Consider the following 23,411-nt stretch of genomic DNA (forward strand, 5'->3'; position numbering starts at 1 on the left):
GAGCCATTTCATACAAGCCATTGAGCAGCCATCAGGTGGTAACACCTTTTGGCCTCTCCTAAGCTGAAAACCATTCAAACAGAGGTAGGGCAGAAGGCTTTTTATGTCACTGCTACCTTTAGTTCAGCTCAGCCAGGAGATGTCACTCCACTAATTACTGATTTTAAAAACAAATCATAGCACTGATGGAGCTGGCTAGGAAGAGGGGTGCTTGGTATTCCTCACGATAGTTTTTCTTCCTTTGCCAGATCCTTACATGAGAAGATCCCAAATTATTGCTATCCACAAAACCTACTTAAGAAATGCAGGCTTTAGAGAAACACCCTTTTACCAACAAAAAATGCATCGTCTTCCTCCTCATCGCTTACTGGGAACAGCAGATTGAACATCAGCAGCTTAAATAACCACAGCTTCAACCGCTGCAGACTGAAACCAGACATCAGAAGCAACATTTACCTGGTTAGGAGCAATCACATCAATTCACTGCAAAATGAGGTGCTGTGAAGACACCCACATGCTGATTCCTTCCATTAACTACCTGGATTCGTGTTTTAATTCCCAGATACTAGAAAAACCTGTTGGCATAAGCAATAAATATTTCATTGACATTCCAAACTCTGCCTCCCTCAACCATTTACTTTTTACACACTCGTTTAGGGCCTGGGAAGAAGGAAAAATAAATCACTTCCGATGTTTTTTGTCTTCGCAAACAGCTCAGAGCGTACACGCAGTGAACTCATCCCACAGCAGCACCTCCTCACAGCAGCAACACGACATTCACTGCAGAGCTTTAGGCCTGAGGCGGCGCGCATTTCCACGTGCCCATCGCACAGCTGTGAGGGGACACCACCGAGCTGCACCCAAAATGGACGGCGGCAGCAGGCGGCAGCTGCACGGGGCGAGGTGACACGGGACCGGCGTACAGAAGGCTGCAGGCAGAGCCTCGGCTGCAAGAGCAGCGCCGAGGACGCGCAATTAACCTCATCACACGTTCTCGAGCGCCAGGCTGGCCGCAGGGCCAACACGGCGCCGGTGCCCGGCAGCAGAACTGCGGCATCGCCCCGAGCTTCGAGCTGCAAGGAGGCCGGGCGGGCCCCAGTGCAGCGCTCGGCCCTTCCAGTCGCGCGGCCGCGTGCCGTCAGGTAGAACGGGCCTCGAACCGGCGGCCCGGCGGCGCCCTGCCGCCTCAGAAACCCAAAATGGGAACCCGACATCGGGGCTCCGCAACCCCGCCGCACGCGCGCACTGCCCGCCGCCAAAGGGCGGGGCGGGGCGGCACGGCACGGGGCCGCGCACGCACGGCGCCTCGGCGCACGCGCACGGCCGTTACGCGGCCGTGCGAGGGCCGTGACGCGCGGGAATTGCCCCGGCGTGAGGTGAGAGGCGGCGGGGCGCGGCCCGGCAGCGGCCAGGGCGAAGTCGGGAGCGTACCGCGGCGGGGAGGAGTCGGATCCGGGGGGGGAGATGGAAAGTGCGGCGGACAGAAAAAGGGAGCGGGCGGGCGGCAGCGCGCTCCCGCCGCTCACTTAGCGGCCTCGCGAGGGGCGGGGCCTCGGGAAGGGGCGGGAAGGGCGCCGCCTTGCGGTGAGGGGAGGACGGTCCTCCAGGCTGTGGCCCCGTGTGGGACCCCACTGAGCGCCGCCCGTCAGACTCAGTAGAAAGTGCCCAAATCTGCCCGACACAAACACGGCCCCCAGGCTCCCGGTGCCGCCGTCGCTTCTGTCACTGTCTACTGGGGCCCTCGGGGTGTGTCCCCATCGCTTTGCCTCTCTCAGAATCACACAATCATTCAGTTCCAAAAGACCTGCAAGGTCCCCCATCCATCCCTTTGTGCCCACTGACCGCATCCCTCAGCTCCACATCCCTGCACGGATCTGGAACACCCGGAGGGTCGGTGACCCCCAACTCCCTGTGCCAGCACCCGACCATTCCTTTAAAGAAACTATTCCTCATACCCAACCGGACCTTTCCGGCACAAGGAGAGGCTGACCCCACCTGTGTCCCTGTGACAGGCTGCTCACAGCTGCTGTCTGCTCAGAATGCTGTGAGGATTTCAGCCAGAACACAGCTTTGGGCGCAGTGCTCGGCGTTTGGGGCGGCAGGAGTTTCAGGAGCAGCGCAGGATGGAGCGCCTGGCCTCCTTCGGCAGTGAGTACCACAGTGCTGGGAAGTGTTTGTCTGAACTGGGGAGGGAGACAGCAACAGAGACATCTGATCCGTCAAATCCTCAGCTGCGTGAGGGCAGGAGTGATTTGGTGGCGATTCAGATCTTGCTTCTGTCCGCTTTTTACTATTTAAATTGCATTTTAGAAAAAATATGGCTTAAGATAGTATTTTGACTGTTTTGCAGTGAACTCGCAGAGCAGTGTCTCACTCCTCGTTCAGCAGCCTGGGGTTTGGACAGGTTACAGAGCAATCAAGTCAGTGCCTTTGCAACCACAGCAGTATGCTTTTTGAGTCAGACGAGGAGGATGGATGGGAGAGTGCTGCTGTCTGTGCAATATTCTCCATAAAGCCTTGGGTCCCTGGGCACTGAGTCAAGTCAGCCAGCTCACACAGCTGCCAGCCCTGCTGAGCAGCACCAGGTGGCTGCTGCAGAGCTGTTCCTTGACTCCAGCGTAATCGCATAACTTGCCCTCTGTACCACGTCCATAGCAAAGCTTAAGTGCCAATAGATGTCTTACAACTCCAGCTCAGGAAGGAACTTTTATCAATAGGGAAGAGGTTGCATACAGCTGAGTTCATTTTAAATTGCTGGACACAAGTGAATTTGGGTGATTGCAAAAGCAGCACCACGTTTGTGTTGCATGAGATTTACTTCTGGCTTTGCAGATGACCCCTTCGATAAACCTCCATGCAGAGGTTGCTCTTCGTACCTCACCGAGCCCTACGTGAAGTGTGCAGAGTGTGGGCCTCCTCCCTTCCTCCTGTGCTTGCAGGTGAGTGCAAGGATGAAAGCAAAGACATTCATTTGTCTGAGAAAGTCATCAAAGGCTGTCCGGTGCCAGGCTCCTCCGAAAACACATTAATAACGGGTCTCCGTAAACTCACATCAACACACTTATTTGCTCAGGGACAGGGAAATGACAAAGAAAATATGGGAGGCTGAAGAACTGAGACACGAGCAGCTGAATGAGGCCTTTGTGAAGGCAGCCAGAGCTTGCTAAAGACATGCAGTCGGCCTGACTGTAATACAGCATGCCACTGCACGTCTGGAGAGGTATTGTTTCTGTCATTTTTATGGCACAGAAAAGAAAATCCATCAAGAAATACCCTTTCCCTGTCCTCGCAGTTTTTTTCTTTTCTTTTTTTTACCTCCCACATGGCAAAGAAAATCAGCAGGAAATTTGCAATATAGACAATAATTCTGACCAGATAATAGTCATTTACAAATTGTACATGTGATCAGATCACTGCAGAAAGGATTGTTAGTTTTAATTATTTATGACTAAAAAACAGCAACCACTTCTAATACTGAAAAGGGAGCTTTCTCAAAGCTCCAGAAGGAAACCACTCTTTCAATACTTGCAGAATGCTCTGTGCTCTCTTCCAGGAACAAACATAACATGGCACCAAGCTTCTTTCACCTGCCTAACTTGGCTACAGATACCTAACAAAAAGCGTGGAGGTGCACACGAGTTACATCTTAGTGTAAAAGACAGGAATACTACACAGCTTCAAAGTTATAACACAAATTGTTCTGCTGTTACACATTTTTTCTAAAACGAAATCAGAAAAAATAGATACGATTTTCAGCATATCAGGTGGTCAATTCTTATCAAGGTGGATAAGCAGTGGTCAGAGAATAAAAGGAAAAAAGAAGCCAGTCACAATGTTTTCAGTGCAGAAGAGAGTAACATAATGCTCCTCTTTTGTTCTGCAGTGTTTCACACGAGGATTTGAATACAAGAAACACCAAAGTGATCACACTTACGAGATAATGGTAAATATTCCTTTTGGGTTACACCTCCTCAATCCCGAGCTCTCATATTTCCCAGACCCTTGCTTAATAATAGCACGTAGAACAGTAACTGACACAGTTCTTGGATTTATAAGTTTAGACTATTAAATAAACAAAAAAGTCTTCCTTGTGAGGAAAGAAAAAAGTTCATCCACATAATGGAATAGTGGAGATGCTTCAGTTATGTTTTTCCTTCTGCCTGGATAGCACAATGCATCTCCCTAGACTTTCCAATTCTTTAACCATGTAAATTAATTTCTGTTTCTCAGTTGTTGTCCTCCCCAGAAATTAATTGCTTAAAAAGTTTTTGGCCATTTTTACTGTTTCATGGCATAACGTTAAATTATAAGTGGTAGATAGCACATGTGACAGCATATTGAGACCTGTAGTGACAAACTAGTATTTACTACAATTGATGACCCAATGACTTCAGTAATTCAGCAATTATCAGGATTCATGACGCAGTAAAACTGAAAAACAGCAGTTTGATCTGCTTCTTTTTTTTTTCTCCAGACTTCAGATTTCCCTGTCTTGGATCCTAACTGGACAGCTCAAGAGGAAATGGCACTGCTGGAAGCTGTGATGGACTGCGGATTTGGAAACTGGTGAGAATGTAGGGGCTCAGCCACCACCAGTGAACGATGGGGAGATCTCCTCTTATCTCACTGTTTTACTGTTGAATGCATCAGTGCACACTGAATGTTCAGTGAGTCATCGTGGGTGAGATACCAATTTAGCAGCTAAAGCAGAACATGGATTCTGTTTTCATCTCTTCTATCAGACACACAAGGAAATTGGTAAGGGCCTCTTGTGTGTTTAATGGCACTTCTAGTGAAGAATAGAGCTCCCTCATTTCACACTGAAGCCACCAGATTTGGAAGAAACTCAACTATTGCATGAGATTTTCTTTGCCTCATTTTACTCCTATGTAAAAATCAACTGCAAAGTTTCTTTTGTGGTTTCAGCTTGCTTACAGTAGCCCAGCCAGGAATTGTTACTGGTTTCCTGCTTCTAAGTCATGTTTAGAATAAAGCATTGGAAATATTTAATATTTTCATGTGTTTTGTTATTTTCTGTAGTTGCTACAGGATTTTTATGCATCTGTAAATAAAGGAGATCTGTGGTAATTGTTACCTCTCTTCTCCTTCATGAAAAGGTTGCTATGATAAAAAGCACAGAACACCAAAGTATACAAAAAGAGAACTGTGCACCCTTTTGTGTACCTTACTGAAACTGAGACTGAAAACTGGTTGCAGTTATGCCTGCAAGTATTCTGCCTAGTACACCTTGCCCTACTTAGCAATATAAGTAATCTTAACTTTTTCCTTAAACATTTGGCTTTTTTCAGCCTATTCTGGATAAAGGGAAAAGCAACATTTCTTCCTGGAATCCCTTGCATCCAATTTTTACTGTAACAGAAGTTACAATGATTGCTGCTGGTGTTTTGATATGTTTTTTTTAAGGCTTCAGCTTACACAGCCGTTTTACTAAGACAATACACCAAGTTCCTCCTCTGTCATTGCAGAGCAGTTCTCTGCACACAGTGCAGTCAGTCTCTTGCTCAATTAAATTTACCACTTCAGAATAGAAAAAAAACCTCAACATTTCCATGTTCTTTGTATTAAGCTTCCCTCTTTCCCCACTTCAGGCAGGATGTGGCCAACCAGATGTGTACAAAATCCAAGGAGGAGTGTGAGAAACATTACATGAAACACTTCATCAACAACCCCTTGTTTGCATCTACATTGCTGAACCTGAAGCAGGCTGAGGAGGCGCAGCACAACGAAACAGCCATTCCCTTCCACCGTGAGTACCCCCAGCCAGCAGCACACACAGCTGTCTGCATGCTCTGTGCTCTGCAGAAATGAAACAAGCAGCCTGTGGAGGAAGGCACGCACCACACACACACAGATGGTTTTCATTCCCAAAAGGAGAGCTCGTTCTCATGGCTGACTTGAGCAGTGTATGGTTTTCTGTGCACTGTATGGTATCACAGGGGTATCAAATGTAGCAGACTGCACATTCGGTGGGAAAAAGGAGCAACGGAGTGTTCTGATATCACCATCAGCTGCTGAAAACACAAAGTTTCTGCCTAACCAGTGAAAGTTGTCATTCAGAAATCACCACAGCAAAAGCCCGGATGTAATCGTTCTACAAACAAACTGCCTCAAAGCTACTTCACATGGGGCTCAAAATAACAGCACGTGCTCCTTGTAAATACCAACGTGAGCGATCCCCCCACTGTTGGGGTGGCTGCTTATCTTGTCCAGACCTCAGGGTTTCTACCTCTAGAACATTCTATCTGATGATCCATTTTCTGGCAGCCTAATGCTTGGTGTAATCTGTCATAAAATCTCTCTTTGAACAACGCTGATTTCACATCTCTCTATTTAAAAGTGTCTTTAAAATGTTTATCTTAAATTTCAGCAATTGGAGGAAAACTGGTGCGTTTTGTGCAATCTAACATCTTTAGACTTCCCCCAGTCTGTCAATGCAAGGCTCTCCAAAATGGCTGAGCAAAAAGATTGCTTGCTATCTGGAGGTTTTGATTTCATGAGAAAGTGCTTAGGAGGAACAGGCCCATTTTGCTTCTATCCCTGGCTGCTGGCATTGAGTTTTATGTGACCTGTACCAAGAAAAATTCTCTGAGCTCCAGCTTTCTTTATCTGTAGCATGGGATTTACAATTCTTAGCTCCTTCACAAGTGTGTTGTGTGCCTCGGTCCATTATTGTCTGTAAATTCCGAGACCCTCAGTTGGGAAGCACTGTAAAAATTCAGCTGTCAGGCTTTAATTGCAGTGCTCTGTAAACAGCACCCAGAAGATGGCAGATTGAACACCCCTGTTGCTATTAACCAAAAGAACCTGTGCACTGAGAGCACGACTGCAGAGGGTTAGGGGGGATGCTGGGTTCTGAAATCTGGAGTTCATGTTTTATAGTCTGTTTATTGCCTCGAATTTCTGTTTGACTTTTGAGAATGCTGTACAGATCTCAGATTCCTGCCTTTTTTTCTGGATTGACTCAGGCTTTACCTGACCATAACCCTGCATAAACCTCCAGTCGTTTTTCTTCACCTATCCCCACTTCTTTTGCACAGAAGTAACGCAAGCCAACATACAGAGCAGTTTGCATTAGAAGCAGCCCCGTGCCCTACACGATGACTGAGAGCCTTTCTTTTCCCAGCTGCTGATGACCCCCCCCGGCCTACTTTTGACTCCTTGCTCTCCAGAGACATGGCCGGGTACATGCCGGCGAGGGCTGACTTTGTGGAGGTAAGAATTCCTTCTCCCATTATTGCGTATTTGCGACCGAATGCAAGATCAGCAAACACACAGCTGCACACCCCTGCCTGCAGGTGTGAAAGGTAGAAAAGCCACAGGCAGTGCTGGCAGGACGGGCTGATGACAGTGAGGAGTAACGGCGGTGGTGCAGGAGGGCAGTGCTGGGACGTGGCCACCACCTGCACCTCTTATGTCAGCAGGCACAGAGCTGTGAGCTGGGCACTCAGAGGAGCTCACATTCTGTGGGTTTCTGTTCCATGTGCTTCAGAGAAGCACGCGGCAGTCGGATCCAAAGACCGCCTGGAAGACCTGTGACATTTCAGTGTTTTAGCTGTGGGCTCGGGGTCTGAGTGCTGCTGCAAAGCAAGCTGCCGTGCACAGTGAGGAACTCAGCTGCACGCAGAGTGCTGCTGTGACACGTTGGAGCAGAACTTCCACCACAACACAGGAGTCACAGACAGTCCCCCACTGATTTAATTGTCCCTTCAGCATGTCCCACCCCAGTTACAGCCACAGAGGTGCACACTGTCCATTCCTTTGTTAAGGCAGCACAGCGACGTGCATTGCTCGCAGATGGAACCTTGTACAGCCACAAGTGAGTAAATGCCTCTGTTGTCTTACGTGCCTCTGAGTGCTTACATGTGTCCTGAAACTCAGTACTGGTCCCTTAGCACTAACTAATTCATTATCTCTGAACAGGAGTTTGACAACTATGCTGAATGGGATTTGAGAGATATTGATTTTGTAGAAGATGATTCAGACATTTTGCATGGTAAGTCTTGTTTTTGTGCACTGCTTAAACAGTATTTCACTGGGTCTTTTTCTCTACAGACTAATTTTAAAATGAACATTCATTTTTAATGATTTCAGGGGTTTAAACTAACATTTCTATGGTTTTCTGTTTCAAATCTCTTAAAAGCTCTTAATTAATTGATGTACAAATGGTACTTATATATATCATAAAGCACTTTACTCACTACTGAAACGTAATCAGTTGTAAAGTAGAACATGACCCAAACAGAACAGTCTCTGTCAGTAATAGGCATCTCTGTAGGAACAACACAAGTGATGCTTGATGCAAGAAGTAAATTATCTGAGCTAGCAATTAGTCTGGAAACAGGCAGCAGTACATCAGTGTTTGAATAAAGACCCACACAACCATTGCAACCAGAAGTACAGTGCTTTCATAGCACCTCCCCTCCCTGCCTGAAGGACACTTTCTACTCACATAATGCTTGTGAGCATTGTAGCAAGGCAAAGCTTTTCTTCTGATACAGAAAGAAGAGGAACACCTTCCCCTCTGCTGCTAGTACCCTTTTCCACTGCTGTATCTCATTTCTTAGAAGATTTGCCACTTATTCTAACCACTCATTTTTAGGAAATCTGTTACTAAGATAGGATTGAGACAGAAGCAAGGAGATGTGTAGGGTAGGACTGCATGCAACACTTTGGAACAGTTACACTCTCGAAGTGCATGTTTTTCAGTTGTTAAACATGCACGGAGTTACAGCACATTAGCTGTACCTTAGGAAGTTCATTAAGAAGAAGAGTCATTGTACGGGTCCAGTTACCACTGCTGAGTGTCTGTGAATGTCACTGCCTTAATAATACAAATATCAAGAAGTATTACAATTAAGCTTTAATTCATAGTCAAATAAAGATTACATTTCCTTATAAATCTGGGAAAAAGTCTGATATTTAAAAGTACTGTATTTGTGTTTCAGAATTCCCCCTTCCCTGTCAGGCAGCTCTCAGCTAAGGCCTTCGGAGCCTCTGCAGGCACACAGATGCTGTTATGTACAAACAGCCTTTCCAAACTTAAAAAAATCAGTTTGAGATTTAGCAGTGCACACAGAGTTCTAAGGAATGCAGTCTCCTTTGGTTCAAAAAAAGTTATGAGAATCATATATCAGTCTCCTTTCCCTTTTAACTTTTGTTGAAAGAGGAACTGGCTTGTGGCTATCACAGATTCATCGTGCCCTCTCTCCACTGTTATTTTTTATTACTATTAAGACAGTCTTTCTTCTGTGTCCTGTAGTGAGTTCTGGCAAACTGAAAAAGCAAAACATTTTCCTAGTTCTGTGCATTAATTGATTGCTTAATGGTTTATCAACACTTTCTTCTATATCCCTCACACACATTCTTCCTGTTGCTGCACAGGTCAGCCAGGTGAGATGTCTCCTCTCAGCCCCCCTCTTAAATCTCCAGACTAAATGCAAACACTCACCTTTCCTCATCTCTTTGGAGCATCACACAGCTCTGCAGGGCCAGGCCACAGGTCTGCCTGGTGCCCCGTTGTCCTGCAGCAGATGCACAGAAGAAGAATGTAAGAAAAGTCCAGCTGATGCTTTTGTTGGCTTATCTGCCAAGTTTTGAGCAGCCAGATGTTAGTAATGTTGTTAACCACAGACCATGCTCGTACCATTTTGACCACAGTACCCGTCCTGCATGAACTTAGCAACTGTATATATTTGTGATTTTCCCCCTAACATCCTGTAGCAGTGACTTCCACAATTGAGTTAGGAGCTCTACAATTTCATTACGTGATGCATGAAAAAATACTTCCTTCTGTCGGCCCAATCTTTTGCCTGATAATTTCATTGGGTGTTCTTTAGTCCATTCTTTAGTTGTCTCCAGTTTTAGTATAGAATGTCAGGCATTTGCCTTGTGAAAACTCTGCTCAGCAGAGCCTATGGAGCGTGACTGACTGCATTTTCAATCCCTTGGCTCAGAGGCTCTGGCAGCATCCTTCCCACAGCTGTTCCAGATCTGCCTAAGGAGAGAGAATGCTTCTAAAAAAATGAAGTCCCAGGGCCTAGCCAGCTGTTTTTCTCTTACATGAGGCATCTTAGGGAGGGAAATAATTATTTTCTAACAGAAACTTTGGAATCAGATCTTTCCCTTCTCCAGGCTAGCACAAAATGCCTTAACGTGTGGATCTAAAGGAAGGGACGGGCGATACGGGACTGAAGTCCTTGCACTTCTCTGTTAGGGGCAGAGGAGGCTGCAGGCAGCCCTGGGGCTGTGCTCTCACACCTCTGCCCTGCCATCCCTGGCAAAGTTCCTGCACAGCACCTCACAGAGATGTCCTTGAAAAGCAGCACTGTTGCTGCCCTCCACTACATCTGCTTGAGATGAACTCCTTGCTGGCCAAACAGTAAACTTTTCTCTTAAGGTACTGAGTTTTAGCACATTAATCACCCAGAGAAGCCCGGGTAGGGTCTGACAGCATAGATTAAGCATCAGGTTTGTGAAAAATTCCTCAGTCTGTTTTCCTGCTGTGCGTTAAACCTCACTGAGTCCAGGACTGATTTTTCGAAGTACTTTTATTTTCCATTTGCTGCAGGTTACTCAAGCTAGACCTTGCCACAGTGAGCAGAACAACTTCTGTGGTTTCTCAAGCCATAGATTGTGCTGCAGGGGCTGGGTTGCTCATAAGGCAGGAACATTTGGTGCTTGCATTGAAACAGAATTCCCCCTTCTTCCTTCCCATCACTCTGCTTTTTTTAAAACTATAGAAAGTTCTGCATCTAAACTGCTTGAGCTCCATTCAGTAATATCATTGGGTTTTTCCTGCTACACTTCCGTGCATCGCTCAGCACGTTCAGTATTTCCACAAGAAAGAAGAATGCAGTTTAATACGAGCTCCTCCTTTGTGAGGAGCACAAAACCTGCACCCACTGCTTCACACTGCTCTGGCATCGCTGTGTCACGTCTTGGTCTCAGAGAGATGGTACAAATTGGATGAAATCCTCCAGATTTCAGTTAATTTTCCAAACTGTTTGTTTTCCTGCAGCACTTACAGCCCGTGAGTACATGCAAATAAATACTGCAGTGAAACAAAACCATAATGGACGATCAAGTGAAACAACGAGTTACAAGTGGAATTCAGCCCAGAGTGCTTGAATATTTCATGAATTACAAGTTTTCATCAGACTGAATTATAACATAAGTCATTTGTCTTTTCCCAGGCTCTTTCTCCCTCTCATGTAAATGATTTTTACTTCAAATGCAAGGAAGTAATCGCTGAGACTGCAAGTTTGGAAGTGTGTTGGGAATAGACTGCAACTCTGGATGTACAGTAGTGACGTTTCATTTCATAACATACAAGACAGTTGATGTCCTAATATTCCATGATGCTTATTCTCTTAGGTCCTGACACAGTCGGAAGGCCAGTTCTCTGCTTGCTTAGAGCCCTGCTTTCTTCTGCAGGGGGATATGCGGGTTGTGGCCATGAGGTTTGCACCACCCGAGGCACAACCTGTTTGATGGCTTTGCATTCCTGCCATTATTTGGCTCCTGCATGCCAAGCAAAGGTTAGCTAGAGTGAAACAAAAGTTTCACTCAGTGTTTGGAAAGGTTGTGCAGACTAAATGAGGCCGTAGAGGAATGAAAAGCAAAGAAACTGTTTTGGACGCTGCCTTGGGAAACCAAAATATTTTGATTTTTTGGAATGCAGAAAGGAGCCTTGAATTTCTGCCTATCACTGGACCCTTCAAGGCTGTTGTGACCGTCTCAAAAACTCTTCTCCTTTCCCAAAGCAGGCACTTTGAACGTGATGTCAGCTTGGATTATCTCAAGTTACCAGGACAAACAGCTGCCTCCCTAGTATAATCCAAGGGGAAAAGCAGAAGCCAATCATTTTCATTTGTAAAGCATCTCTTTTTCTCACTTTAATGCAACGTGTAACAGTGTAGTAGTCTGAGTTGTTCATGCATTCCAGATCTTGTAGTCAGTTGTCTCAGTATGAATGTATTAAAAACAGAAGCCCCTCCAAAAGCACACATGGCAGCAAATACTCGTTTTTCCTATATGCAAAAGCTCCGGTTTTGCCCTTCACCTATTCTCATGTGCACCCTTTCCCTTCTCAGTGAATCAGAAGTTCTTTCAGAATGTTGTGTGCTCAGGTGAAAGCGTTGAAATGCAGCAGTTACTGATGCACAATTACTTGTGATATTGATAGAGGTTCCCTGGTGCAGTTTCTGCACGTGCTCACGAAGCACTGCCCACACAAACCCCAGAGGATAACGTGCTGCCTGAGCCTGCATGGGGCTTAAAAATACAGCATTATTTTCCATAAGCTGGCACCAAAACTTTCTGATATATTTCATTCATGTTTCCGTTATGGCATTTCCCATTCTCTTCTCCTCTTATTTAAACACGAAGGAAAATTTCCCACCTGTGCTGGTTCTTAAAATAGGGCTTATGAAAATACACAACGGCTCCTGAGCACTCTGCTTTTGTAAGGGATCAGCAGAAAGAAGCAAGGACGTTGTACCACCCTCCTACCTTAGTGTGTAATCTTCTGCTCCTGCATTAGCAGCAAATCAGTTTGTATAAATTCTGTGTTAGCAGAGGATCAGCAAGTGGAACGCGATGCTGACGGAGCCGGCGCTCACCGCACTGCTGCAGCTGTAGCTGTCCCTGCTTGCAAGAAGTGTTGTTACCCCCAGGACTGCACGGATTGATTGCTGCAGGCTCAGGGCTTCCTGCTATTTACACACAAACACGGATTTTTAAGCGGACGCAAAACCACATAACCACATCCGTTCTTAATTGCACTATTCATTATTTAGCAGGGAGTCCAATCGATGGACTGCCAGTATTGGTTGTGCCCTTTTCGTGTGGCTGTAGAGAGAGGAGCACATCCCAGCTCCCAGCCACGGCTCCACTTAGCTGCAGACTGTCACACCTTGTCTCTGCAGACTGAATCCGCTGTCAGCTTGTAAGCTTACTTCTGGGAGTGTCTGGAAACACTTAACTGAAGGAACAAACCGGCCAAGGGGTCAGCCAGCCCCTGCCAAGGAATGGCCAAGAATCTGAGTGTTATTTAACAAAATGAGGGAAGTGATGTGGGTCCTCTCAGCTTGTAAGAATGTACCAGAAGGGTTTGTTGTCCCAGTGGTTACAGGAAGGAGAAGCCAAAGGATCTCCAAGGGGATCAGTTAGGACTGTGGACAGATTTCCTTCTGAGAGGGACGTGGTTCCTACCGAGCATGGCTTTTTCCTGCACCACCTCACAGTGCTCTGAACTATTCTCTTTGTTCTTCCAGCAGATAGTTACATTTATGAGCTAAATGTAATGAGCTAAAATCTTGTAGATGTTTTCAAGAATGGTAGCAAAGGCTACTTTGAATCTTCTCAATGCAGAATTCAGCCTTTCTGTTTTCTGGAGTTCCTCTTTGTGTGCAGAGAAGCCTTGCTCAAGGTGAAAGCTCAGGCCCATCCATCTGATGAACTTGCTTTTTGGGAGAAGCGATGTTTAACAACAGCATGTACAAAGGAAAAAAGATGTGCTAATAGTAAAACTCTCCAAGGTTGTATAAAGGAAAGAAGTTGTCGGGATCTACCCAAGTTCACACTTAGAGGCAGTAACGTGTCTGAAAAGAGGAATGGAAAGAAAGGCTCTATAGTTAGCATATCCTTTTGGTGGTTTTATGTCCATGTAAAATTACCATAGGATTTTTAAAACATCAAAGTAAGTGACAATTTCAGCCTGCCATGAACATAAAGGCTTGAAAATTAGCATTAATACAGTGATTCGTCACATATTTTGTAATCCTTTTCTCTGTTTTGCAGCTCTGAAGATTGCAGTTGTAGATATCTACCATTCCAGGTTAAAGGAAAGACAGCGAAGAAAAAAGTGAGTTTTCAAGCAACAAAGCAGTAACTGTGTTTCTTTGCTTCATTACCACATCTTGTCGCCCATCGCTGTCGCAGTACTGAGCATAACTGATTCCCTGCAGCACCCTTCCAGACTGCTCCCATGCAGGGAGACCTGCTGCTGGGAGGTTTGCATGGCACGGATCATTCTGGACATGTAGTTCTCTTTCTGTGCACAGATTTACATCAAACACATGGCTTTAACAATGGTACCATGCCAGAAAACATATTAACAGACTGATACTTATTAGGACATATGGGCGACAAAGGACATCTACACTCCTTTGCTCTCCTTTAAGTGCACTGAGAACAAATCACTCACTTAAAAATCTGTTTTCCAGGATTCCCTATTGCAGGAAAGTCATGTTCCCATTGCCATCCACATTGCTACCCCCAGTCCAGTTATATTGAGCAAACTAAGCTTCTAGCATGTCCGTGAGACACAGCCAGTCTGCAGAGCTGCAGACTGAAATACTGCCTGGAAAACTGCTCACACACAGAGCCAGTACTGGGAACAGGAGAGGAGACAAGTCTCTGTTTTCCTGTTCCTACATAGTGCTGATGGACCTCACGTGGTTTATTTCCTGCATTAGGGTAAAACATGCTGCCTGCCTGTGCCTGGTTGCCAGAACCCCCACTTTCTCCATAGGGCTGCTTACATCAGGATTTCTGATTCCCAGTGGCCCATGAGTTGGTTTTTCATAACATGTAATGAAGATAACTGTACTGCCGACATGAGTTTGAGTCATTAATTCAGTTCATTTGACAGCTTTTTCAGATGACTCAGTCTGTTCAATTAATTCACTTTTATTATAATTTCAAATACTTTTTTCAATATTTAAATTATATCTTGCTGCATTATTGCCTGTTGGAAGAATGAGTAATCTGAGTAAGACTCCTCCTTTCCTTCTCATGATACAGCATAGTGCTGCTGGAGGACAGGTTCGGAGCTGCTATTTATTGACCTGGCTCTTTGTTGTTTATAAATTAAAAATACTTACATGCTATGATTTTCATTATGGTACGTTGTGTTTTACAAAAAGAAAGTGCTATAAAGCTCAGTTACATAACTCATATCGGCAGCAGTTTCTGTAATGTTCCTACAACAGAATCAGGAAAATGACATAAAAACACTGAGGTCACTCAGAAAGTCTTCTCTGCCTAGGAGAGGGCCCTTCTTCACACTGAGGAAAGTAGAAGGGATTTTATAGAACAAAGTCCAGGCTGACCCAGAGGAGCCAGGACTCACGTATCTCCTATCATTTGCAGAAGTCAGATGCTGATCAGGTTGCCACAGTCATGACCACATGGCACTGGCAGAAACCTGTGACAAATGCATTTGTCATGCACTTGTACATATCTTACCTGCCTTCTTACACTGCTCATTTCCCTGATCCTGTCACAGACACCTCAAAGTTATGTACAACTAAGCCACTGTCTCTGTAAAATCCAAGCTGCCATGGAAAAACACCACCATTCAGTTCCCAGTGGCAACATTTGCCCTTCATCCCTCACCCCTGCTCCATGAGAAGGACATCTGCCTTTCCCTGGAGCTGGAAGTCATGCTCTGTGACACATTCAGTTCCTTCCAATTTTGGAAAGACAAGTTGTGAGACGCTGTAGATGTGAAATCTCAATCTAAAAAAAGAAATTTCCAACCCTTTAAAGCAGCTGTGGCTCCTTTTGTGCTTAGAGCTGTCAGGGTTGGACTGGTGCACAGCACTATCCAAAACCTCCCTGATTAAAATCTCACTGCATCACGCTTCTCAGCTCTCCAGCTCAAGGGCCATAGAGATTTCACGTGTTTGGTTTTAGGCCCATCTCACGGTTTAAGTCAAAGTTTCTTCTGAAGCCTCTGTATTTATGTGTAATACACAAGTTAATGCCTCTCATTAATACCATTTTGCTCCTTATTACAGAATTATAAGAGACCACGGCCTAATCAACCTCAGGAAATTTCAGAGTGAGTGTCACATGTAACCGCTTAATGATAAAGTTCAGAGTTGCCATGAAAATACCCCTCTCTCTTCAACATCATCTCACCAAAGTGTGTCTCTCTTTCACCCTTCAGTTTTGGAAAGACGATACCCAAAGGAGGTTCAGGACCTTTACGAAACAATGCGGCGCTTTGCACGGATTCTGGGACCAGTGGAGCACGATAAGTTCATTGAAAGCCACGCATGTAGGTATTTTGAGGGTTTTAACATACGTGTTCTTATGGATAATAAGGAGTTGCATCACCTACAGCCTTTCCTGGACGCTCCTAGAGGGCAGGAAGTTGTTCCCCCCTCTGGTCTAACTACCTCGGAAATACAGCTGTGTTTGTGGGTTGGTGCATTAGATGTACAACAGATGTTTCTTCCCACAAAAGCGTGTCCCAGTTCTTTGACTTCTCAGCTGACCGGAGCTGCTCACCTGCGAGAAGTGCTTTCTTACCAGAAGCCCACTGCTCATTTACTGATCTGCGTGTCACGGAGAGAAGAAAATCCCTAAAACTTAAGTCTGCATTGAGGAATAGGGAGCTGGCAGCAAAGTGCAAATTCTTTGAAAGATATGCGTTAAAACTATTCTATGTGTGCATAATTACACAGTACAGCTGTCATTACGTTCCCTGCCTTAAAGGGAGAGGCATTGTTCCATCACCGAATCATCTCGAGTTCGTTATGCATAATCATAGCATGCATTCAGTCAGATTCCAGCACGAGTCATTACATCCTGCTTAAATCTGTGACTTAAATGGGGAAAATTATTGCTCATTAGAAAGAACAAAGCATTTCAGCAGTTGTGACTGTACTCTCGAGACACCCGTGTTAAATACCAGAGGTGTGACCCTGCAGATCATGCGTCCGACACGCATGCATTTATCCTGAGCTTCGTGTTGTCATTGCAGTGACAGCCAAACCCTCCAATTCACCTGTGAGCTGCACGCAGGCACTGAGCATGTCCTCTGAGAAGCTGAGGAAATGAATTTGAGACTGGCAGACTTGCTCACTGTAAAACTGGGCGATGTCTTGGAGCCAGCTCATAAAAGCTATACACAGTAAATAGTTCTGAGCACAAGAAACAAAGGTATTTAATCTTAACAATTGCAGAAAAGGGGAATTTTCCACAAGGAAATATTTTGAGAGGTCCAGTTATGAAAACTGTAGTTTAAAGACAGCACTGGATGCTATAAAGGAGCCAGGATGGAGTCGTTTTTCAGACCTAGTGAAGCTCCTTCCAGAAATCCTGTTCTGTGGTTGCTTGTTTTGGCGGGGGTATGGCAAAGGAACTGTCAAAGCATGAAGAAAAAATAATTATTCTGAGCACAAGAATGCTAGAAATTAGCTAACATCTGCCATCAAGGGGTGTAATGGTGTGGGCAGAGAGTCAGGAGGGCTCACACAGGCTCACGGAGAGAGGTTGGCCCTGCTGCTGTTGTGTACACTTCACAGCTCAGCTGTGCAGGCAAATAAGAACAAGCCATGTTCGCCATCCCCACTGACCTACGTTTCTCTTTTTGGGTTTCCCCTCTGCTTCCCATTGGGATACAACAGTGGAATTTGAGCTGCGAAGGGAAATAAAGCGCCTACAGGAATACAGAGCAGCAGGGATCACCAATTTCTGTAGTGAGTACCTGATGCATTATTCAGCCCGTTCCCATTCATCAAGGTGTGGAGGGATGAGTTTGCAATATTTAGGATGTGTTGAATAACAAGGCATTCTTTAATGTCTTTGCCTGTCGCTTTAACTGAGCACAGCTCTGGCGGTGCTTTGTGTGCCCGCCGTGCTCTTAGAGCTGCTCTGAGCTGTCAGCTGGCAGAGCTGCTGCCCAGCACAGCTCTGCTTCACTCACCACCCCTCAGAAGCCCCAGAAAAACACACATTGTGGCACAGTGGTCTCCTGTGCCTCGTGCTGAGGCACTGTCACTGTCTATCACAAGTGGGCTGCCTGGACATAAGGCTGCTGCCTCTCCGCAAATAAAATGCCTGGCTTTGGATCGTGGCAGCCTTGTTTGTTTGGTTTTGGCCCGAAATTGATGGTGGGGAGGGGCAGGGAATGGAATCCAACACCTTCTCACGCCAAGTAGTTGTCATGAGGGAGAATAGCAGAGTCTGGTCCAGGCAGCACAAGAGATTGTGGTATCTGTGACCCACAGGTGCGAGAACGTACGACCACCTGAAGAAGACGAGAGACGAGGAGCGCCTGAAGCGCACCATGCTGTCTGAAGTGCTGCAGTACATCCAGGACAGCAGCGCGTGCCAGCAGTGGCTCAGCCGGCAAGCTGACATGTATGGGCGCAGTAAGGCCGTGCTGTGTGCTCCTGTTTGCTCAGACTGGAGCTGAAACGCTTTTCGGTCTGATAGTGAACGCGTTCCCAATCGATTACAGTAAGAACAGTCTGCACAATTCAGAAGGGTGAAAGATGGGAGTAACGGCAACAGCACTTGTTGGAGTTCAGGGATGGAAGGGCCTGGAGTGGGCTCAGCATCTCCATTTTCTGCATTTTATATTTCAGGAGCTTAACTGCCATTAATGAAGGCGTGGAGGGAAATGAGGTCTTTCAGGATATTAATGAGAGCAGAGATGACACTCGGAATGTTTTGTGTGATTTTAGATGTGGCAGCATTATTAACGTGTCGTCACCTCACCTCACACAAGCACTTTGATTTCAGGAGCAAGCTGCAATGCAAAGAAGTGCTGCAGGGCTGAGGAGATGATTTGTCATTTCCCCAGCCGGTCTCCACTGAATTTCTCACTGCCCCCCCAGCCCCACACATCTCTTTTTTTAAAAAACAGGTTTCGGACATGGTCCTCAGCTGGGGAGTGGTAAATATTTAGAAATCCTGCTGACTTCAGGTTGGGTCCTGGGTTATGCAAGCTGAATTGTATAAGCATTAGAAGCTGGAAGAAAGTCTCAGGGCCAGTACAGACAGTTACACTTACAACAGATGACGGCAATTGAAAATTTCCTTTCTTTCCAGTGATTCCGGCCCGACTCCCCCAGCACCGATCCCTTCCAATTCCGGTAAGTTTCAGATGGTGGTAATGATAACAGGCGTCCGTTGGTAGCACAGCTCTGCCTGCACCCGGAGCACAAGTGCTGGCCCTGTAGTGAAGCACTGCCTTCCTCGATGCTGCCTCTATCTGAAGCTCATTCCACACGCAAAACTGACTGCTTTTGCGGAGTTTCTGGGTTGTTCTGGTTACAGACTGGAAGCCCATCCTGAAGCCACATTAACAAGGCGGGAAAGAAAATAATTTTCACATGAGAACAAAAATTATCTTTTAAAGATAAGCTAGTCTGGTATGGTACACATCACAGCAATATGAACTGCTGCTTTGGAGAGAACCCAGCAGTGTGCATCCCGGGCTGGCACCCAGGGTCCCTCAGGTGGGATGGTGTCCCCTCAGCTGAAGGGCTGCTATGCAGAATGAAGTTAAATGGGAAGTACTTTGTGGCCGGTGAGGGAGAAGACCCCAAGAGAAAATGAACTGTTTTGCCTGTGGAATTCAGATAGCGTGCAGTGTTTACAACCAGTATCTCGTGTTGAACAAAGCCCAAACAAAATACCAAATAGTTGCTAATTAAATGAACATCCTGCATACTGAACGAGGCAGGGATACTGTGGAAAAACTGCCACGTGTCTATAATTAAAGGCTGCATCATATTGAATATACAAGAGGGCAAATTGTTGTTGCTTAACTTTAATTCTAGATTTTATGATCTTGGCTTTGCAGCCTTAGTACATTATCTTTAATGCCATTTGTATGCATGCGTCATTTCCTACGTTCTTAGAAATTCAAAACCAAATTCTGTCATGTCCCCTCACAACACACTGCTTACATCCCTCGGAGAATGAGGGAGCGGTGCTGGAAATCAGCTGCCATGCACACACATTGCTCACTGCAGCACTTCTCCTCCCGGTCGCTGGGCACTCGTCCCTCTGAGCAGGCTGAGTGAGCAGAGCTGCAGCACAGCGCTGGGCAGGGCAGGGCCTGCAGCAGTCTTTGGGAAAGCAGAGCTGCAGGTTTCCCAAGATCTCCCGCTTTGCCAAACTTGAGAAGGCTGACCTGGGACAGACCTAGCTCTGACAGTGCCAGGTACGCGGCCTGCAGCTCGGGGGCAGAAGACTTTCCAAACACCAATAAATATCCTTCGTTCTGCTCCACACTCTGGAACATGGGGGGGAAAAATCCTCAAACCTCCTGGCAGTCTGAGCCACACCAGCTATAGTTCCAGTTGTGAACCTGAGAACTGTCAGACCACCTTGTGATAGATGCTTCCTTCAGAACCGTTTCTCATCACAAACGAAAATAAATGCACAAACTGCATTCGTTTTGCAACACCTGCCTCCCACACTGCAGTGCTATGGGCAGCCCCCAGCTCCCCGGCCTACAGCTCTGAGAGGTGCAGCCCAGCCCACAGATCCTCCCTAACGCCGGTGAGGCAGCATTCGCTGCGGAACAGCCCTCATGCATGCATGCACAGCACTTAACTACGTCTGTTGCAAAACCAGACCTTTTGTCAAAATAATGCCATTTTTATGTTAAGCCCTAAATACCTTGAGTGCGAGCCCTTGGATCGTACAGGGTTAACATCACAAGGATTTAATCGCTGCGGTAACGCCCGGCTCTGCCACGTCCAGGCCGCCCCAGTAGTTTGTCAGTGTTTCCCTCCCTTGTCCCTGCAGGCAGACGGAGCGCCCCGCCACTGAACCTCACCGGGCTGCCAGGGACGGAGAAACTGAACGAGAAGGAGAAAGAGGTGAGGAAGTGAATGCAAGGCTGTACAAAGCATGGTGTTCACTGCACGCTGTACCCGCACCGTCTGCACCAGGTGTGAGGGTAACGCAGCAGCTTGGGCCCTGGCGACCTGTTCCAGCTCACAGTGGCCTTCCAGGCCTTCTGGGCGGCTTCTTAATTTCAGTTAGTGCTGTGTGTGTACAAAACTGTGGCAAATTAGCTTATTTAGCAAAGAAAGGTGGAGAGAGCCAAGGTGTCGTTACATGCCATTACAACATCCAGAGATGGCATCCTGTCCTCCATCAGGAGACAGGGCTGAGCGCAGGGGTGATATTTTCTTAATGAACATCAGTTTTCAGGTTGGCAGAGGATTTCATTACGGGCAGCCTGGACACCTTGCTGAACCTGAATGGTGTGGTTCACCTCACACCGTGCAGCTCAGAGCCAAGCCTCAGCCCTCAGCCAGCTGTGCTGGTGCACAGGGCACGCTCTGGTGCCAGTGAAACATGGATCTATTTCAGACTTCTCTCTCTGACTGGAGATGGGTTTTCCATCACTGGGATGGCGGCACTGAAAGCCAGCTCACAGGTTCAGTGCAGAACGTGGCACTGCAGGCTGCACCCAGCACAAACAGTTGTGGCTCAGACTGTGGTGTGTATGGGGCACCTGTTTCCTTCTCTGCCGAGACAAAGTTCCTCCGAATTCTGCCATTTCTTACCAATGAGAAACAATAGTTAAGCATTTTCTAATTAAAAGGAGGAGACAGCCCACGTGTCCTCTGGACACGGCACCGTGGGGCAGCTGCTGTTGGAGCAGATGGGAGCAGCGCAGCACGCAGGCACTGCTGGCAGCAGCTCCATGGCACTGCCCAGCACTGCCCAGCACACGACTTCCAAACGCGGCACGCAGTTCCCCTGCGTGGTTTCCACCCTGGATTTCCAGAAGGGGTGAATGCGTGCATAGCTGCTTTTGTAGAACGGCATGAAGGACTTTGTGTGCCAGGGATTAATGGGCAGATGCCCGCCGCAGCTCTGGCCCAGCAGGCTGAGCTGCTGCTTGCGCGTCCCTTTGGCATGCGTACGTCCCTGGGTTTGTAGAGAACAACGCCCACACGGGACTCACTCATAGCTGCGCTCCTGTGAGCCCGGAGCTCGCTTTCATCCTCCCGCTTTGTTTCTCGGTCAGGAATGTTTTTGAATATAGCAGCCATGGGCTCCTCCCTGCCCACCTGCGGCTCCTGGCCGCACACCGCCATCACCCCACCACAAAATACAGCACAGCTGCTCTCAGGAACACGACCACGGCGTTACTCCCCCAGTATGGATCACGGAATAAGTGGTAGCGCTTATTAACTTCCCCTTTGTCTTCCAGCTCTGTCAGATGGTGAGGTTGGTCCCTGGAGCCTATTTAGAATACAAAGCTGCCTTAGTGAACGAGTGCAACAAACAAGGAGGGCTGCGGCTCGCGCAGGCGAGAGCGCTCATCAAGATCGATGTGAACAAAACGAGGAAAATCTATGACTTCCTTATCAGGGAAGGGTACATCACGAAAGCCTGAGGAGCAGCACGGCACTCTGCTTGGAGCAAACAGACACGGAGAAGCTCTGAAGTCACTCTGACAGCACTGAAAGATTTTAACAGTGTTAAATGAAGGACATTTTCTATTGTTTAAAATCTTTTGGACCTTTTTTTTTTTTTTTTTTTTTTGTAAAAACAAGTAGGAAGCTTTGTTAGACGATATGAATACTGACATTTTGTCTGGTTTCCTTTTGACTGTGCTGCTTAACTCTGCTGCTGTCAGGATTGCACCACCACATAGCACTGCAAAGAATCCCATGCCGTATCAGCCGATCTGTAACATGAATGGCCGTTCCTTTCCCACATCTTGTGTAACTAAAAGAATTGCGGCACTTTTATTCTGGCAGTGCAGAGAACAAGGACAGGAGGGCAGCACATGAGAGTCACACCGACTCAACCTGAGTACAGGTACAGAAACGCAGTGCCCTTCCTCCTCGTACTCCTTCCTAAAAGTGTCAGCTTTCAAAGGAGATAGCACATGCCCCAGGGTGCAGAAATGGAGCTCGCAACAGTCCGACCTTTTTAGCTTAATTATGATAAAGGATGGGAAAGGACATTGCGGGGAAGCTCCTTGGCAGTTGTTAAGTTTATGTGATATTAGCACATATTGCAGCACACGAGTGCTGTACGAACCAGTGAGCTTCATCTGCTGCCACTGCATTTGCCACGGTCACATTAGGTGGAATCCTTCAGCTGAAGTCTGACTTGGCTGCTGTGGCTCCGTGGGAAGGCCACGAGGTGGATGGAAGGCTGTGTGTCACAGCCCCAGCTGCCTCACAGAACATCAACAAAAAGCCACCCTGTTCCCCAGCATTCCTCCCACCAAAGAGAGGAGAACACTGCACACACCAGGCCATGCGCTCTTAGCCCTCCTGGCTGTGATGCCCCACTATCACTGCTTCACTTTGTGTGTCCTCAGGTCTAGGTTCTCACACTGCAAAGCCCAAGCTATAACTATACTGGTGCATATTTAAGATGTTTGGCTTTACATTTTTGCTTCCCCTCCAGAAATGTAATTATCCTGTGTACCTGAGGTGCCACTGAATGTGCGGTATTTTGGTCTGTAATAAAATCAGTTTGATCTGAAACAATCTTATATGGGTATTCCTGGGCTCCAAGTGAGACAAAGCTGCCTCTGCTCCATCCAGCTCTCCGGTGCTGTGAGAGGGGAGAGCTGCATCCCTTTGGATGGCAGGGAGCTA

The 23,411-nt window shown here is 46.8% G+C and overlaps 1 protein-coding gene across 1 annotated transcript; it reads left to right on the forward strand.

The window, feature by feature from the left end:
* Positions 1-1,241: 1,241 nt before the first annotated feature.
* On the forward strand, positions 1,242-23,300 carry TADA2A (transcriptional adaptor 2A). Its single transcript, XM_085241101.1, has 16 exons — positions 1,242-1,376; positions 2,013-2,148; positions 2,833-2,939; positions 3,884-3,943; positions 4,475-4,566; positions 5,610-5,767; positions 7,145-7,233; positions 7,942-8,014; positions 13,822-13,885; positions 15,825-15,868; positions 15,977-16,087; positions 17,442-17,513; positions 18,045-18,177; positions 18,871-18,914; positions 20,581-20,654; positions 22,004-23,300. The coding sequence occupies exons 2-16, from the start codon at positions 2,124-2,126 to the stop codon at positions 22,187-22,189; spliced, it is 1,332 nt and encodes a 443-aa protein (XP_085097227.1). The 5' UTR covers positions 1,242-1,376; positions 2,013-2,123; the 3' UTR covers positions 22,190-23,300.
* The last annotated feature ends 111 nt before the right edge of the window (positions 23,301-23,411 follow it).

This window comes from Meleagris gallopavo, chromosome 21, assembly GCF_905368555.1.
Source record: "Meleagris gallopavo chromosome 21, MGAL_WU_HG_1.1, whole genome shotgun sequence".
In the NCBI taxonomy this organism is placed as follows: Eukaryota; Metazoa; Chordata; class Aves; order Galliformes; family Phasianidae; genus Meleagris; species Meleagris gallopavo.

Bases quoted from the DNA above. Each gene is read 5' to 3' on its own strand.
- TADA2A (XM_085241101.1), top strand. From the start codon at position 2,124: ATGGAGCGCCTGGCCTCCTTCGGCA. The intron at 16,088-17,441 runs GTAGGTATTTTG...GGGATACAACAG, and splicing joins GTTCATTGAAAGCCACGCAT to TGGAATTTGAGCTGCGAAGG. The intron at 18,915-20,580 runs GTAAGTTTCAGA...TTGTCCCTGCAG, and splicing joins ACCGATCCCTTCCAATTCCG to GCAGACGGAGCGCCCCGCCA.